Source organism: Echinops telfairi, unplaced genomic scaffold, assembly GCF_000313985.2.
Source record: "Echinops telfairi isolate 266 unplaced genomic scaffold, ASM31398v2 ScPeMD7_7469;HRSCAF=8507_1, whole genome shotgun sequence".
Taxonomy (NCBI): domain Eukaryota; kingdom Metazoa; phylum Chordata; class Mammalia; order Afrosoricida; family Tenrecidae; genus Echinops; species Echinops telfairi.
Window position 1 is genome coordinate 86382591 of NW_022111373.1, and position 16113 is coordinate 86398703.

The 16113-nt window shown below is 37.6% G+C and overlaps 1 protein-coding gene across 1 annotated transcript in view; it reads left to right on the top strand.

The window, feature by feature from the left end:
- ADAMTS6 (ADAM metallopeptidase with thrombospondin type 1 motif 6) overlaps window positions 1–16113 on the top strand; it is a 311582-nt gene that overhangs the window by 28474 nt on the left and 266995 nt on the right. Inside the window, exons 6-8 of the mRNA XM_045285404.1 lie at window positions 1550–1761; window positions 2465–2548; window positions 3060–3205. Coding sequence (XP_045141339.1) covers window positions 1550–1761; window positions 2465–2548; window positions 3060–3205 — 442 coding nt within the window. The remainder of the gene's footprint in view (window positions 1–1549; window positions 1762–2464; window positions 2549–3059; window positions 3206–16113) is intronic.

A 16113-nucleotide genomic window follows, 5' to 3' on the forward strand; every position in this document is an offset into this window, starting at 1 on the left:
TTTGCCTCCCAGCTCTTTCCTCTATTTTCCTCCTGTCCCACTATCATGCTCAGTCCCCACCAGGGTTTCAGCACTTCCTCTTTGTTACATTACCCTTGATCATGCCCTACCAGATGACACATTAGCTTTTAAGACTCCAGGGAGTACTCACCTAAGTAGGATGTAAAACATTGTCTTTGTTCCAATTGATGTTCTTTGAGACCATGGTCCTAAGCCTTCAGACCCCATAAGGTGTTCAGTTCTATCTATGAAGTGTTTATAACGCTTCTCTCTGCATGCTCTACCACGTTCATGAGTATATTTACACTATAAGTAAATGCACAAGTAGAAATATGCTCTGCCTAACCTATACATATTCATGGTAGAGAACCATTCTCCCTGCCACACCTGTTCAATCTGCTTGTCCATGCCGCTGCTTGTAGATCACCATTATTGCAAGGTTGTATATCTATCACAGTATTTACCTCTGTTGCTTTTAACTCTTGTGCTTCTCCCAGTGCTTTCCCTACTTTTTTTCTTTTTCTTTTGTGCTGACTTTTCTCTTATTGTACTTGCTTCCCCTTCACCCAAGTTAATAGGTGTCTGCCTGCTAGTTAGTAATGCATCCTTCATCCCTTCATACCGCTGGTGGACATCAAAGAATTTTCCTCTTAGTGTGAAAACCTTTGCTTGACTTTCTATAACAGAGGTCTCATACTATAGTTGTCCTTTGGTAGTTGATTTATTTTACAAAGCATCACGTCCTCCACATTGTTCCAGGTTATTCAGCATTTTACAGACTCATCAGCATTCTTCAAGTTTTAGTTTTTTCCCCATTGTGTAGATGTATAATAGTTTGTTTATTATTAAGATCTTTTTATAAAAGCATCTTATTTAAAATAAATGCTAAAAATATTTAGTAATAGATTTCTGCCGCAACATCAATCTACCTTAGGTTATTTTACACATTCATGCTCTAGTTGCTTTTAAACAACTTTTAATGGCTTTTTAGCATATATCTTAATTTTTGAAGTATTATGATATAATTGCTTACTAAAATAATGCAGACTGATGATTATTTGAAAAATTAAAAATTAAATTAGTCTCTTAGATTCATGTTGTTCATATTCTCGATCAGTTGAACATTCCCAAACCCAACCCAACCTCCTGCCGTGGATTTGATTATAATTCATAGCAGCGCTATAGGACAAAGTAGAACTTGCTCTCCGTTTCCAAAGCTGTAAATCCTCACAGAAACGGACTGCCAAATCTTTGTCCCCTGGAACAGCTGGTGGGTTTGAATGCTGATGTTTTGATGAGCATGTAGCGCTTTAACCACTGCACCACCAGGGCCCCTTTGTTGACCATTATTTATGTTGAATATGATTTCAGATAGCATGCTTATTATACATTTTTTAAAAAGACTTTATTATTTTACTTTTTCCACTGTCTTTACCTGGAAATAAATCTTGATGTTATGGACTTTATGAGACATGGAGCTTCATGTAAGATCCATTAAAAAAGTAAATTTAATTAGTGTATCCATCTGAACTGATTGTTTTTACTGTAGATCTCACAAGAAATGGAAAACCTTGGTGGCTGAATGATACATCAGCGTTTACGGCTTCACTACCCATTAATGACACATCCATCCGCCACAGACAGAAGAGATCAATTAGCATTGAGCGGTTTGTGGAGACATTGGTTGTGGCAGACAAAATGATGGTGGGCTACCATGGCCGGAAAGACATTGAACATTACATTTTGAGTGTAATGAATATTGTAAGTTTGATCCCTCTGTGCAATACTCTTCCTAATACTTCATTGTGTGTTTTTTTTAATTAGTCTTAGATTTTTATTGCAAAGTGGAGTCGATCCTCATTCTTCCCAGACTCAGTACTTTCAAGTTCACTGTCTGGTGAAATTCAATTTAGTACTGGTTGTACATCCACACAACTGTGAAAACCTTGAGTTGCTCAAGGGGCACTTTCTCTGCTGAGATGGAACCAGGCTGGTTTAGTATTTCAGTGTATGTAGGCACGCTATAGAACACAACCACATGGAACCATGAGAAACAACTGTTCATAATAATTTAAACATTTACTCACTGAAAATGAGAAATAACTCATCTATGAATGTTCAATTTCCACTTCAGAACATTTCAAATGCTTCAGCTACAGAAAATAAATCTAAAGGTGACCTTACTGCTCATTTTCAACTAAGACTTTTTGAATGGGTCAGGTTAAGCATTGCTTAAAGGATTTTTATTAAATTGAAATATCAGCTCACACTCTAGTTACTGTATTTCACCTCTAGGAGAAAATATATTTTGAGGTACATGTGTATAATGAATCTTTAGACCAACATGTGTATGTCCATGGTGAAATTTATTTTAAAATAATATTACTACTCTTTAAAAAAAATCAAGCCATTGCTCTGTGATTTTTGTCTGACTTTGTGTCTTTTCTTATTTTCTGGAGGTCAGGTTGCCAAACTTTACCGTGATTCCAGCCTAGGAAACGTTGTGAATATTATAGTGGCTCGATTAATTGTTCTCACAGAAGATCAGGTAACAATGATTTTTATTTCTCAATTCAAAGCTCTTAACATATAAGCTGTAGAATTAGGCATTTTCAAAGTACTTATTTTACTATTGATTGTCCTAGCAATTTTTAGTTGAGTCTGCTTTTCACCTCTAAGCATTTAGTACTATAAGCAAGCTATAAATCGTTTATAAGATTCTATCTCTTAGGGCAAGTGAAAGCTAGGTCAATGTATCTTAACTATATATTTCAGAATAAGGAAGAACATTTGCATGGCAAACTTTAATACTGATGTGGGCTTTGTTTATTGATAATCTCACACAGAGTCACATTATTATAGCTGGAACTGGGAAGCGTGTCAGTTCAATAATACACTAAAGGAACTTTAGGTCAGATTTGACAGAGATGAAAATTGGCAGGAGATTATTCCTAGAAACTACTGCTTCTAATTATAGCCCCATTTTAGTCTTCAGAAGTTGTAACAACTGACCTTAGTAATTTGTTTGGAACATTTCTGGTATGCATGTTGTATTGCAGCCAAACTTGGAGATAAACCACCATGCAGACAAGTCCCTCGATAGCTTCTGTAAATGGCAGAAATCCATTCTCTCCCACCAAAGTGATGGAAACACCATTCCAGAAAATGGGATTGCCCACCACGATAATGCAGTTCTTATTACTAGGTATGGTTTGTTGCAAGTATTTTCTTTTTGTTTGTTGTGTTTGTTTATATTGTAATTGTATTTGGCTCTATCTAAAGCTTATCCAGGTAATAAGTAGAAAAGGCAAAATCGTCATTGGTTTTTCGCTACTGAGAAAGAAGGTGTCACACCATTCTTGTGTTTGTCTAATAGGAATAAAAGAGAAGTCTGAGATTTGACTTAGAAATTTGGTAAATATTCTTTCCTTCTATTGATAAAGTCTATATTCATAGGATTTAGTGGAAGCACATGTATAATTTGTAAATTGAACCAAATGCATATTAAATGCGTAATTTAAGTGTATGGGAAATACGCATTCAAAAATAAGAGTTGTTACTCATGGTTGTAAAATATATGAACTGTTCTTACTCTTAAGTCAATTTAAGACTTGTTTAAAGGGAAGGAAGAAATCAGCGGTGACACACGTTACTTAAGAGAATGTCTGTTTAATTGTGAAATGCTTTAAAAATGTAAAAAAATCAAAGGCAAATCTATTATATTATATGTTGACAGTTTTGCTTTCAAGGAAAATTATGAGCACTCAATGATAATTCAATGGATTTATATGTTGCTTTATAGTTTTACAAAACTCGATTCAGATCTATTGTCTTCTTAATTCCCCAAGAACAACTTTGTGCAACAGATACCATAGTTTTTTTTTTCTTTGTACTGGAAATGAGGAAACTGGTTCAAAATAGCTAAAAATTTGCTATGATCACCCAGTTAATAAGTGAATGAGCAGTGCTCATATCCAGATGATATTATACTGTGACTATACTATACTCTGTTTTACTATTTTCATCTCTAAGTGTGACTGAATGAGCCCTCGTGGCTTAGTGGGTTACACATTGGACTGGGAAATGCAAGGTCACCAGTTTGAAACCATCAGCCACTCCATTGGAGAAAGATAAGGCTCTCTACTCCCCTAAAGATTTTCTGTCTCAGAAACCTACAGGGCAGTTCAACCCTGTCCTGTAGAATTGCTGTGAGTCAGCACTTCCGGTAGTGAGTTTGAAGTTCATTGTAGTTGGCTACAAACGTTATACGGAAGTTGTTTTCAGAGAAGTGTGCCTTTAAGTCTCCTGTCATTATTTTCAAACAGCAACAAGCAAAATGGAAGCATTATTCTTTTTTGGTTAAATGGATTAATAGTTTTGTTCTCTTGATCATTTCCTTTAATTTGTAAGGCTGAGGTTAACATATCTGTCACCGTGGAGGGCTTGCTTATGCTACACTGAATTCTAAGGAGCTGTAAAGTAGAGCTGCTCTTCATTATCTATAGAGTCTATGTTTACAAATTTAGCTATTTGCTAAAATTTCCCTGGGACCACAGCACATGAAAGCCATTGTGCTGCTTTCATGATCTGTGGAAATATGTAGAGGGTCAAAAGTTTTGAGTCATCTGACATGCAAGTTCGCGGAAGTTGAACAAGGAGCTACTCGGTCTCCTTATTTCAGCTCTCATACTGCAAATAAGTACTGTAAAAGGGGAAAAACCCCTCTGTTGCTGCTTACTGAGTGCTGCATTTCTGTACCTTTTGTTGGACTGGTGATATCGTTGTTGAAAATGGCTGTCAAGCATAGAATTGAAGTCTTGTCTAGTGTTCCTATGCTCAAGAAGGCTGAGATGTACCTTAGAAAGAAAATGTGTGTGTTAGGTAGGCTTGGTTCAGGTATTGCGGACCATGAGTTCAATGTGACTCAATCAACAAAATATATTAGCCAAGGGGTCGCTAACACAGACACACACGAATCAAGGTTACGTATTGATTGTTTGATGTCTTGATCTGAGGCTTGCATAAAATTGACTCTGCTTTTCGTCTGGGAGCAGTGGCTCACTTATTCCTTGTTTAGCATCTTCAGTGACTTTCTAGAACAAATCACCATGAAAAACAAGCACTGACTGCATAAGAGATCCAAATCTTGAGACCCAGAAAGAAAATGTGAATTTAACATATAGAAAAATTTTCTTGTTAATTGAATTGCAGAGTTAAAATTTCTGTGTAGGTTGCTATTATTATTAGTTACACTTTCATTAGCTGTTGTTAGGTGCCATAGAGTTGGCTCCCACCCATAGCGACCCGATGTACAATGTGGTCCTGTGCCATCCGCACAATTATTCCTATACCTGAACCCATTGATGCAGCCACTGCATCAGTCCATCTTGTCAAGGCCCTTCCTCTTTTTTGCCTCCCCTCTGCTTCACCACCCATGATGTCCGTCTTCAGGAACTGGTCTCACCTGACAAGATGTCCAAAGTATATCAAAAGAAGTCCTGCCACCCTTGCGTCTAAGGAACACTTTGTCCTTCCAATACAGATGTTTGTCCTTTTAGCAGTTCATGGTACTTTCACTATTTTTCTCCAGCACCACCATTCAAATGCATCCATTCATCAGTCTTCCTTATCCAGTGTCCAACTTTCACATGCATATGATGCAATCAATGGAGAATACCATGGCTGGGGTCAGGTGCACCCTAGTCCTCAAAGAGCATCCGTGCTCTTCAAGACTCTAAAGGGTTCTTGTGCAGCAGGTTTATCCAATGCAATATGTCTTTTGAGCTCTTGACTGTTGATTCCATGAGCATTGATTGTGGATCCGAAACAGAAACTTGACAACTTCAGCCTTTTCTCCATTTATCATGATGTTCCCTACTGGTCCAGTTGTGAGGATTTTGGTCTTCCTTCCATTGAGTTGTCATCCATATTGAAGGGTACAGCCCTTGATCTTCATCAGCAAATGATTGAAGTCCTCCTCACTTTCAGCAAGCGAAGTTGTATCAACTGAGTACTGCAGGGTGTTAATAAGCCTTCCTCCAATCCTGATTCCCACACCCTTCTTCACATAATCCAGGTGCTCTGATAATTTTCTCAGCATCCAGATTGAACAAGTGTGATGAAAAGGTACAACCCTGATGTACACCTTCCCCGATTTTAAATCATGCAATAGTCCCTTGCACTGTTGGCACAACCGCTTCTTGATCCATATACAAGTTTTATATGTGCACAATGAAGTGTTTTGGAATGCCCATTCGTCCCAAGGTTTCCCAGTTTGTTATGGTCCACACGGTCCAATGCCTTTCCATAGTCAATGAAACACAAGTCAACATCTTTCTGTTATTTTCTGCTTTGAGCCAAGATCCATCTTACATCAGCAATGATGTCCCTTGCTCCATGTCCTGAATCCAGCCTGAACATCGGTCAGTTCCCCATCAATGTACTGCTGTAACCATTGTTGTAGGATCTTAAAATTTGCTTGTGTGCAATATCAATGATATCATTCTATAGTTTGAGCATTCTGTTGTGTTGCCCTTGTTTGTAATTGGCACAAATATGGATCCCTTCCAGTCATTTGGAAGAAAGCTGTCTTCCAAATTTCCTGGCATAGACTACTGAGTGCTTCCAGTGCTTCATCAGTTTCTGAAAGCTTAAGGGCTCCTGGAGGCATAGTAGTGATGTGCTGGCCTTCGATCAGCATGGTTGTCAGTTCAGAACTAGAAGCAGCTCTGGAGGAGAAAGACCTGGTTTTCTACTCTTGTAAACATTTACAGTCTCAGAAACCCACATGGGGTCACTGTGAGTCAGCCTTGACTCAAGGGCAGTGAGTTTGGTTTTGGTTTGATGGAATCAAAACAGGTGCATAGTTCAGTTTTCATATCTATTGACAAGTCAGCCGAGAAGTGCTGCCATTTATGAGAGTCTTATAGTCTGGATGATTCCTGAATATATTTACATAATTAAAAAGATACTAGAAATGGTACAACTGTAGACATCTTTGTGTTTCTCGCTCTCTCTGTATATATGTGATTGGCATCCGTGAGATCAGTCTGACACATATGACACCACTATGAATTAGAATGGACTCAAAGTCAACTGAAAATGAAAAAAAAAAGTTTATTTAAATCATATTGATGGTTACTAACTTTTTTTTTTTGATAAATAAGAGGATATAACACTGGACAACTATTTAAATAAAAAAAAAGATTGCTACTTTGGGCTGTGCTTGTAACTGTAGAAAAATAATTTAAGACAGTAGAATCAGAATGTAAACACTTTAGAAGTTACACATGAAAAAAAAAAAAGAAGTTACACATGCCACAAAACATTCAGATTATCTTTATTAAGCTTTATACACACAAATGCAAGTTAATGGCTATGTAAATGCCTGTAATTTGACAGATTATTGGAGTGATTTTTATTTCTACACAAAGTCAAGAAATATCTACCACAAGTTTAATGTGAAAGCATTTTTAAAATTTGCCAGCAGCAAATTATCCAAGAAATCCATGTGCCATCTGAATCCAGTAAGAATTTAGTGACATTGGGTGCACTTATAGATGTTTAACAATTAGCATGAATAGATTAATACATCTTTTTGTTGGTTTCTCCTCTATAAGTAATAGTAATTCTCCTTTTCAGGTTTTGGATATGAACATATAACACTTAAAAAATACTTTTATTGGGGCTCTTACATCTCTTATCACAATCCATACATTCATCCAATGTGTCAAGCACATTTGCACATATGCTACCATCATCATTTTCAAAGCATTCTCTTCCCACTTGAGCCCCTGATGTCAGCTCCCCATTTCTTCCCCCTCCCTCCCCTGTCCTCCCTCACAAACCCTTGGAAAGTTATAGATTATTTTTTCCATATCTTATTTCATCCTCCATCACCCCTGTTATTCGTACCCCTGGGAAGGGGTTCTAGATTGATCCTTGTGATCAATTTCCCCTTTTTCCCCCAACCCTCCCCTAATCCTTCTGGTATCTCTACTCTCCTTGTTGGTCCTGAAGGGTTTATCTATCCTGGATTCCTTGTGTTGTGGGCTCTCATCTGTGGCAGTGTGTATGCGCTGGTCTAATCTGATTTGTAAGGTAGAATTGAGGTCATGATAGTGGGGTGAAAGAAGCACCAAAGAGCTAGAGGAAAATTGTGTGTTTCATTGGTGCTAACCTGCACCCTGACTGGCTCATCTCTTCCCTGTGACCCCTCTGTGAGGGGATGTCCAATTGTCTACAGATGGGCATTGGGTCTCCACTAAATGCCCTCCCCCCTCATTCACCTTGGGTATGGTTTTATTCTGGGTCTTAGATGCCTGATACCTGATCCCACCGACACCTCATGATCACACAGGCTGGTGTGCTTCTTTCATGTGGGCTTTGTTGCTTCTCAGCTAGATGGTTGCTTGTTTATCTTCAAGCCTTTAAGACGCCAGATGCTATATCTTTTGATAGCCAGACCCCATCAGCTTTCTTCACCACATTTGTTCATGCATTCATTTTGTCTTCAGCAATCATGTTGGGAAGGTGAGCATCACAGAAGGCCGGATTGTCAGAACAAAGTGTTCTTGGAACAGATAACAATTTCTATGTTTAGAATTAGAAATATAGTCTAACTCCTTTTTCCTTGGTAGTAGCTTTACTGAGCTAACATTCATACAGCATACTATGTATAATTCACTCATTTAATATGTCTAATTCAATGGTTTTTATTATATTTATAGAGCTGTGCAAACTTATCCACAATCAGTTTCATATTTCCAACACTTCCAAAGGAAATTGAGTATCCAGTTAACATCATCTCCACACTTCAACCCTAGACAACCGAACCACTAATCTGCTTTCTGTTCTATAGATTTGTGTAGTCTGACACTTTATATAAAGGAAACCATGTAGCATGTGGTCTTTCATAGCTGACTTCTTTCCTTTAACAGAGGCTTTCCAGGTTTATTCATATTGCAGCAAGAGTCAGTATTTCATTTCTTTTAATGAACCTACGTTCTTGAAAATTCAAGGTAAGGAATTTTGAAGAATGCCTGTGTTAATTAAATTCTGCAAGGATTGTACTTCCTTTGAAAACTTTGTGTTAATGAAAGCAAAGGACACATAAATATACCTCAAAATGTAGATGCAAACATTGCCCACCAAATCAAATAATTTAAAGTGTTTAATTAAAATGACCAAAGTTTATCCTCTTAAGGGGTCATGACTGTTTGCTTTGATGCTGCTGGATTATAAAAGGATTAGAATTTCCAAAGTCAACAAGTGTTTTCAGGCAGACATTTAAAGATTGCTAGAAGAGATGTTTTTTTTGCTTGGCCAGCAATGTATGAGTTGAAACTCATTAAAAATAGAGCATTGTTATTGGTACAGATAAAGAAAAATTATTCAATATAGTATTCACTTATGGAGTTTTTCTAATCCTTAAGGAAATGCTATTAAATATTTTATAACATTTGGTAAGCTTTTAAGAACATGCTAAGTTTATAGTTAGAAACTTGAGTTCAGTAGAAACTTGAATTCAGATTATAGATGAATTCATATTTACCTTGATTTTACCTCTTTGTTTGCTGCATCACTTCTTTTTATCTTAGCTCTATGACTCTAAGCCTACTCAATAGGACTAAAAAGCCTTTTCAAACATATGTTTGTGATCTCTGTTTGGTTCTTCAGACTGCCATAACAAAGTGTCACAATGTTGGTGTCTTCAGAAAACAGAATTTTACTGTATCATCATGCTGGAGGTTAGTACTCTGAATTCAGGCTATATTGGTAGGGCCAGATGCTGGCCAAAGGCTCCACTGTTGTTGTCAGGTGCCGTTTGACTTGGTTCCAACCCATAGCGACCTTATGCACAACAAAACAAAACACAATCTCACAACTATTCCTATGCTTGAGCCCGTTGCTACAGCCACTGTGTCAATCCATCTCTTTGAAGTCCTTCCTCTCTTTATCTCTCTACTTTACCAAGGCTTTAGGGGAAGACTATTTTTTGTCCTGCCCAGGATCAGATGTTCTTGGTGTTTGTTGTAGCTGCATCTTCACATGGCTATCATTCCTTTGTTTATTTCTCTGTGTCTTGTGTCTTTTATCAAGACACCACTGTGACATTCAACCATGTAGGTTATAGAAGTTATGGATAACATTACCACAGATGGGAACTCCAGAACACAAATTGTGCTCATGTAGAATATGTGCATGGATCAAGTTGCTCACACAGAGCAAGGGGATGCGACTTGGTTCAAACTTGGAAAAGATGTGCATCGGTGCTTCCCTTTACTTTATTTATTCAGTCTGTGTGCTGAATGCGTAGCCCAAGAATGAAGATTACATGAAGAATGCAGCATCATGTTCAAATTGGAGGAAGATTCATTGATAACCTATGATTTGAGGCTATCACATAACCTTGCTTACCAAAAATGAGGATGACTTGAAGTTCTTATGAATGAAGATAAAAGGCCACAACCTTCAGTCTAGGTTATATCTGACCTCAAAGAAAATGAAAACCATCACAACTAGACCAATAAACAATAGGATGAATTGAAAACAAAATTGAGGTTGTCAATAATTTCATTCTGCTTGGAGCAGTAATGGACACCACAGCCAAGCTAGCAAATGACATGTTGCCTTGGGAAGATATGTGGCGAAAGATTGATTTAATGTTAGATACATTTCAGGGTCCAGAGTGTGAAAGGTTTTTCAGGCCAGGCTGTTTAATTTGATGTTGTTGTTGTCTTGCTCGGTGCCATTGAGTCAGTTCCGAGTCATAGCAACTCAGGAAATACTGACAGGTCCTGCACCATCCTTACCACTGTTCCGATGCCGGAGCTCACTGTGTCAATCCATTTACTTGAGCTCCTTCCTCTTTTTCACTTCCCCTCTACTTTTGCAAGCATTATGGCCTTCTCCAGGGGCTAGTCTCTCCTGACAATATGTTCAAATTATGTAAGACAGGGTCTTGCCGCTTTGCTTTTAAGGAACATGATAGAATTTTGCAAAATCAACAATTTGTTCATAAAAAAGACCTTTCCTCAATAGGACAAAAGGTGACTGTACACATGGACTTCTCCAGATGGAATACACATAAATCAAATTGACTATATTTGTGGGAAGACATGAGGGAGAAGCTCAATAGCAGCAGCTAAAAGCAGTTTGACTGTGGAACAGACCATCAATTGTCCATATGTAATTTCAGGTTGAAGCGAAAGAAAATGAAAACATGTCCACAAGAGCCAAAATATGACCTTGAGTCTATCCCACCTAAATTTCATGAACATCTCAAGAACAGATTTGCTGCATTTAACACTAATAACAGAAGATTTTATGAGCTATGGGAGAACATCAAGACTGTCATTCAGGAAAAAAAGCAAGAGGTCATTAAAAAGACAAGAAAGAAAGAAAGGAAGGAAGAAAATATCAAAGTGGATGTCAGGAGCAGAGATCCAAAGCCCATCTGTAGACAATGGAACAATCTCCCTACAGTGGGACCACAGGGAAGGGATGAGTCACCAGGGTCCAATAAAACATTGATGAAACACACTATATTCCTCTGGTTCCTTGAGCCTTCCACCCCCCACTACCATGACCCCAGTGCTGCTTCTCAATTCAGACTAGACTGGAACATGTGTACAGGTATAGATAAGAGATGGAGCTCACGACACACAGAATCCAGGAACAGAAGTGGGAATAGTGATATCAGAAGGGTAGCGGGGAGAGGACGGGGGAAAGGGGAAACCGATTGCAATGATCAACACATAGCCGTACACCCCTCTACAGGGGGAAGAACAACAGAAAACATGGGGGAAGGGAGACGGCGGTTGGTGTGAGAGATGAAAATGATAACAATGTACAATCTATCAGGGGGTCATGAAGGTGAGGAGGAGAGGGAGGGGAAAAAAGAGGAGCTGATACCAAGGGATCAATAGAAAGTAAATGTCTAGGAAAGAATGAAGGCAACATATGTACAGACATGCCTGATTCATCGATGTATGATTGTGATGAGTTGTCTGAGCCCCCAATAAAATGATTTTAAAAAATTGTAGAGTAGTTAAGATAGATGGAAGAAATGATGAAGTCAAAGATCTGAATAGAGAATTTCAAGAGGGCAGCTTGAGAAGACAATGTCAATTACTGCAATTTAACACTGCAGGATAGGTATAACCCTTACTCATGGGTATTTAAGTTTATTTCTTCGTTTACTTTTTAGTTATTAGAAGAAAGAAATGTTCTTACCACATAGGCACATGTTTATCTATTTCATGCAATGCTATGAAGATATAGAAAAATATTAAAGGAATAATGTAAAATACAAAAAGCAAATAAAAGCACAGAACAGTACACAATGCATCATTTTTGTTAAAAATCTGAATAAATCTAATAAAATTAATTTTAGCTTTTATTTTTGTTACATAGTGAATGACATTGGAGCAGAAAAGTTACATGATCTGATTTGAAAGTCTCACACAAGAATGTGAAGAATACAGTGTGTGTGTGTGTGTGTGTGTGATACCATGGTAATATATGCAAATCAGTGTAAAATGAATGGAAAAAATTCAATGCCTTTTTCTCCTTTGCTCAGACAGACTTTTTAGAACCCTTTGAATTAGTATTCCACTTTCTCCTTTTTTTTTCTTATCCCAGAGAACTTGATGCCAAGTGAAAACTGAGTTCTGATGGTAGGATATGAGGGGCTACTGCTGACTATGGGTGGGGAGTAAAAGAGAAAAATAGAACGATTTGGGACTATGGATGGGAAAAATTCCACCGAGTGACTTATTTATTAGAAATCCTCTTTTATGGGTCAAGTTTTTTACTAGTTATTTTTGGACATAACTACTAATTTGGTATATTTTCTCTTTCCTCTACCCCATACGATTTGTTAAAATTTGATATCTTTACAAATAATATTATTTCTCATGTCATCAATTCTCAGCATCTGAATCATAGGTCAACGTTCAAGTAGTGCTGATAGAAATAATTCTTTTAAAAAATTTTAGAAATAATTCTTAAAAGTCTTTCTAAACTAAGAAAAAGCAGTGGTTGAATTTTTCTACCCACTTCTCTCATAAACGGAAAGATTTCATTTATTTTCATGACTTTCAGTATCTGTATATCCTTATACAATGACTCTCAAGTGTAAATTATAGTCCTTTCTCTTCTAAACTCCCTGTTTGTATAAATAGTTGCCTACTCGACACCTCCATGCATCTCAACTTAACATATCCAAGTCTCTCCACCCCCCCTGTGCTTTCTATGGCCTTCCTCACTCAGTTTCTCTCCACAGGACAATTGTAATGTTGCTTTTTAGACAAAAGGTAAAGGAATTTAAATCAGAAACTAGTGTTAGAAAATGAATAACTTGACAATGAGTAATTAATGTATTCATGTAAAAGGTTGTTGAAAAGTATCATTTTTTAATTCTCTCATACTTCCTACCTCCAATATTTGTGTTTTTCTTTGATCTTCCTTGTCTTTCCATTCATACATGTACACATACACATTTTGGCTTTCTTGTTTCCTATTGACTTGAGTCCATCCAATGGCAATTCCTAACCTTCTTAACATTTGGCTTTAGTAGTTTGATTGCAATCTTTAGTCCAGTTAGGAAGGAAGCTTAGTTTTTCTACTTTTGGGACCAAAGCCCATTAACAGACTAGCATAAGACAATGTCACATATACTCTTTGGATTCTCCTAGGAAAGCCCTCTAGAAAATCATTCAGAATCACCAAGTGGCAATTTATGAAATCAATTTATGTATTTATGGAAACTGCACTTTTGGATAAGCACACTTAATGCATGTAGGTTATTGTTCTTTTATTTTTGAGTTAACATATGAGACTAAACTTCTTGTAGTTTCCCCTCTCTACTAGTTAACATTCGTATTATTGAAATGGCCCTTGAAGATATAGTTTGAGACTAGTAAAATAACATTTGTGAGGCAGCCCCATCAAATTTGTGCTTCCTAAATAACTTGTTTTAAACAACCCTATATGAGCAGAAGTGTCATAGGCTACCCATACGCAGAGCTTTTAGTGGGATAGGGATTCTGAATGGTCTACGAATGGCTGGCCCTTTAGTCTAAGTCCCCAGATGAGATGGCACATTGAGCAGATTTGTAGCCTTGAGCAGAGCCAGTGAACTAACAGTGTGTACATAATGTTTGTTGTAAGCCACTGGATTTTTGAGGTTGCTTACTATGATAGCAAAGCTGGCTCACCCATACAGGCCAAGTATATTAAGATAGCAAAATGGTGAAACTATGATATAATAAGATTGGGGATGCCTTTTGTGTTAGGGTTCTCTAGAGAAACAAAACCAGGACACGAATAATTTTGTATATATTTATATAGATAGATAACACAAGAAATAAACAGTTAACTAATCTATAAAACAGTACAAATGGCTCAGTGCAACTCACTTCCATGAGACAGCTAGTACACCGGCAGTCCCTCAAGTCTTGAGGGCCGCAGGGTAGTCCTCCATGGAGCAATTCAGGCTAACCATCCACAGGCAGCAAACAGCAAGCAGGTCACCAACAGTCAGCCAGATGTCAGGATCCAACTGTCCCCAGCTCAAGAGATGTAAATTCCAATGGTGTGGCGAAGCAGGCCTTGAAGGAACCTCAAGTTACAGCGGCACAGTCCACAGTGAGGTGTCCCACAGGTAGTGTAGCTTGCAAATAGAGGCACAGAATGAGCAAGGCAGCCACACACACGTCCGATGATCAAAGAGCAAGAGACAAGAAAGGCAAGGCTCACCGAGCCATTTATCTCCGGCCTTCAATTAATCCCACATGTGGTCATTGGCCATGTTGGCCCCATGAAGCTTCCTATCACATTTTTAAAAGATAATTAATCCACAAATTATCTTTTTAGACAAGGTTTCATGTAATCTTAGAACTGGAAGAAAGCATACAACATTTATCAAAGGAAACCGAAGTTATTAGGCTGTTGTTACTTATCTTGTGTGTCTCCTTTCAGAATACATAGGTATATATATATGTGTGTGTTTGTATTTGTATGCATGTGTGCCAGTTTGTCATACATTGGTGCCTTGTATGTTGTTATGATCTTGGAAAATATCCCACCAACTTTTCATATAACAACAGGGTCACCCATGGTGGACAGCTTCCAGATAAAGACAAGCTAGGAAGAAGGAACAGACAGAGCTCTTCTGAAAGTTAGCCAGTCAATGTCAATCTTTGAATAGCAGCAAAACATTGTCTGTTTTACTGCTGGAAGATGAGGCCCTTGGGTTGGAAGTCATTCAAAATACAACTGGGAAGGAGCTGCCTCCTCAAAGTAGATTCAACTTGATGTGGATGTAGCAAAGCTTTCAAGACACTTTTTTGTGTGTGCCGACGGGCATGACTGTTAAGAGAAGGAACAGCTGAAAACATCCATTACTAATTGGAACATGGAATATATAAAGTATGAGTCCAGGAATATTGGAAGTCCTTAAAAATGAAATGGATGGCATAAAGATTGATATCGTAGGCATTAGTGAGATGAGATGGCTTTGGCCATTTTGAATCGAACAATCACATGGTTTATTACACCAGGAATGACAAATTTATGAGGAATGGTATAATATTCATCATCTTTTAAGACCTAGTATCCTGTGGTGCAATGCTATCTGTGATAGGTTAATATCTACATGCTTATAAGGAAACCTGTTGACAAATTATAATTCAAATTAAAAAACCACCTACTAAAGCTATCAAGGAGGAAATGGAAAGATTCTACCAACTTCTTTAATGTGAAGAATAAAAGTGATCAAACGTATGATCAAGATGCATTGAAAATGAGTGATGATTGGATGGTAAAATTTGGAAACAGAGAAAAATGATTGGTAATTTGAAAATATGGCCTTGGTGATATAAATAAAGCTGGAGATTACATGGTAGAATTTTGCAAGACCAGTGATTTGTTCATTTCAAATACTTTTTTTCCAATAACATGGATGGTCACTTTATACATGGACATTGCCAGATGGAATATACAAGAATCAGATCATCTATATCTGTGGGAGAATCTCAGTATCATCACTTAACCAAGGGCGGGGCAGATTTTGGAACAGACCATCAATTGTTTACATGCAAGTTCAGG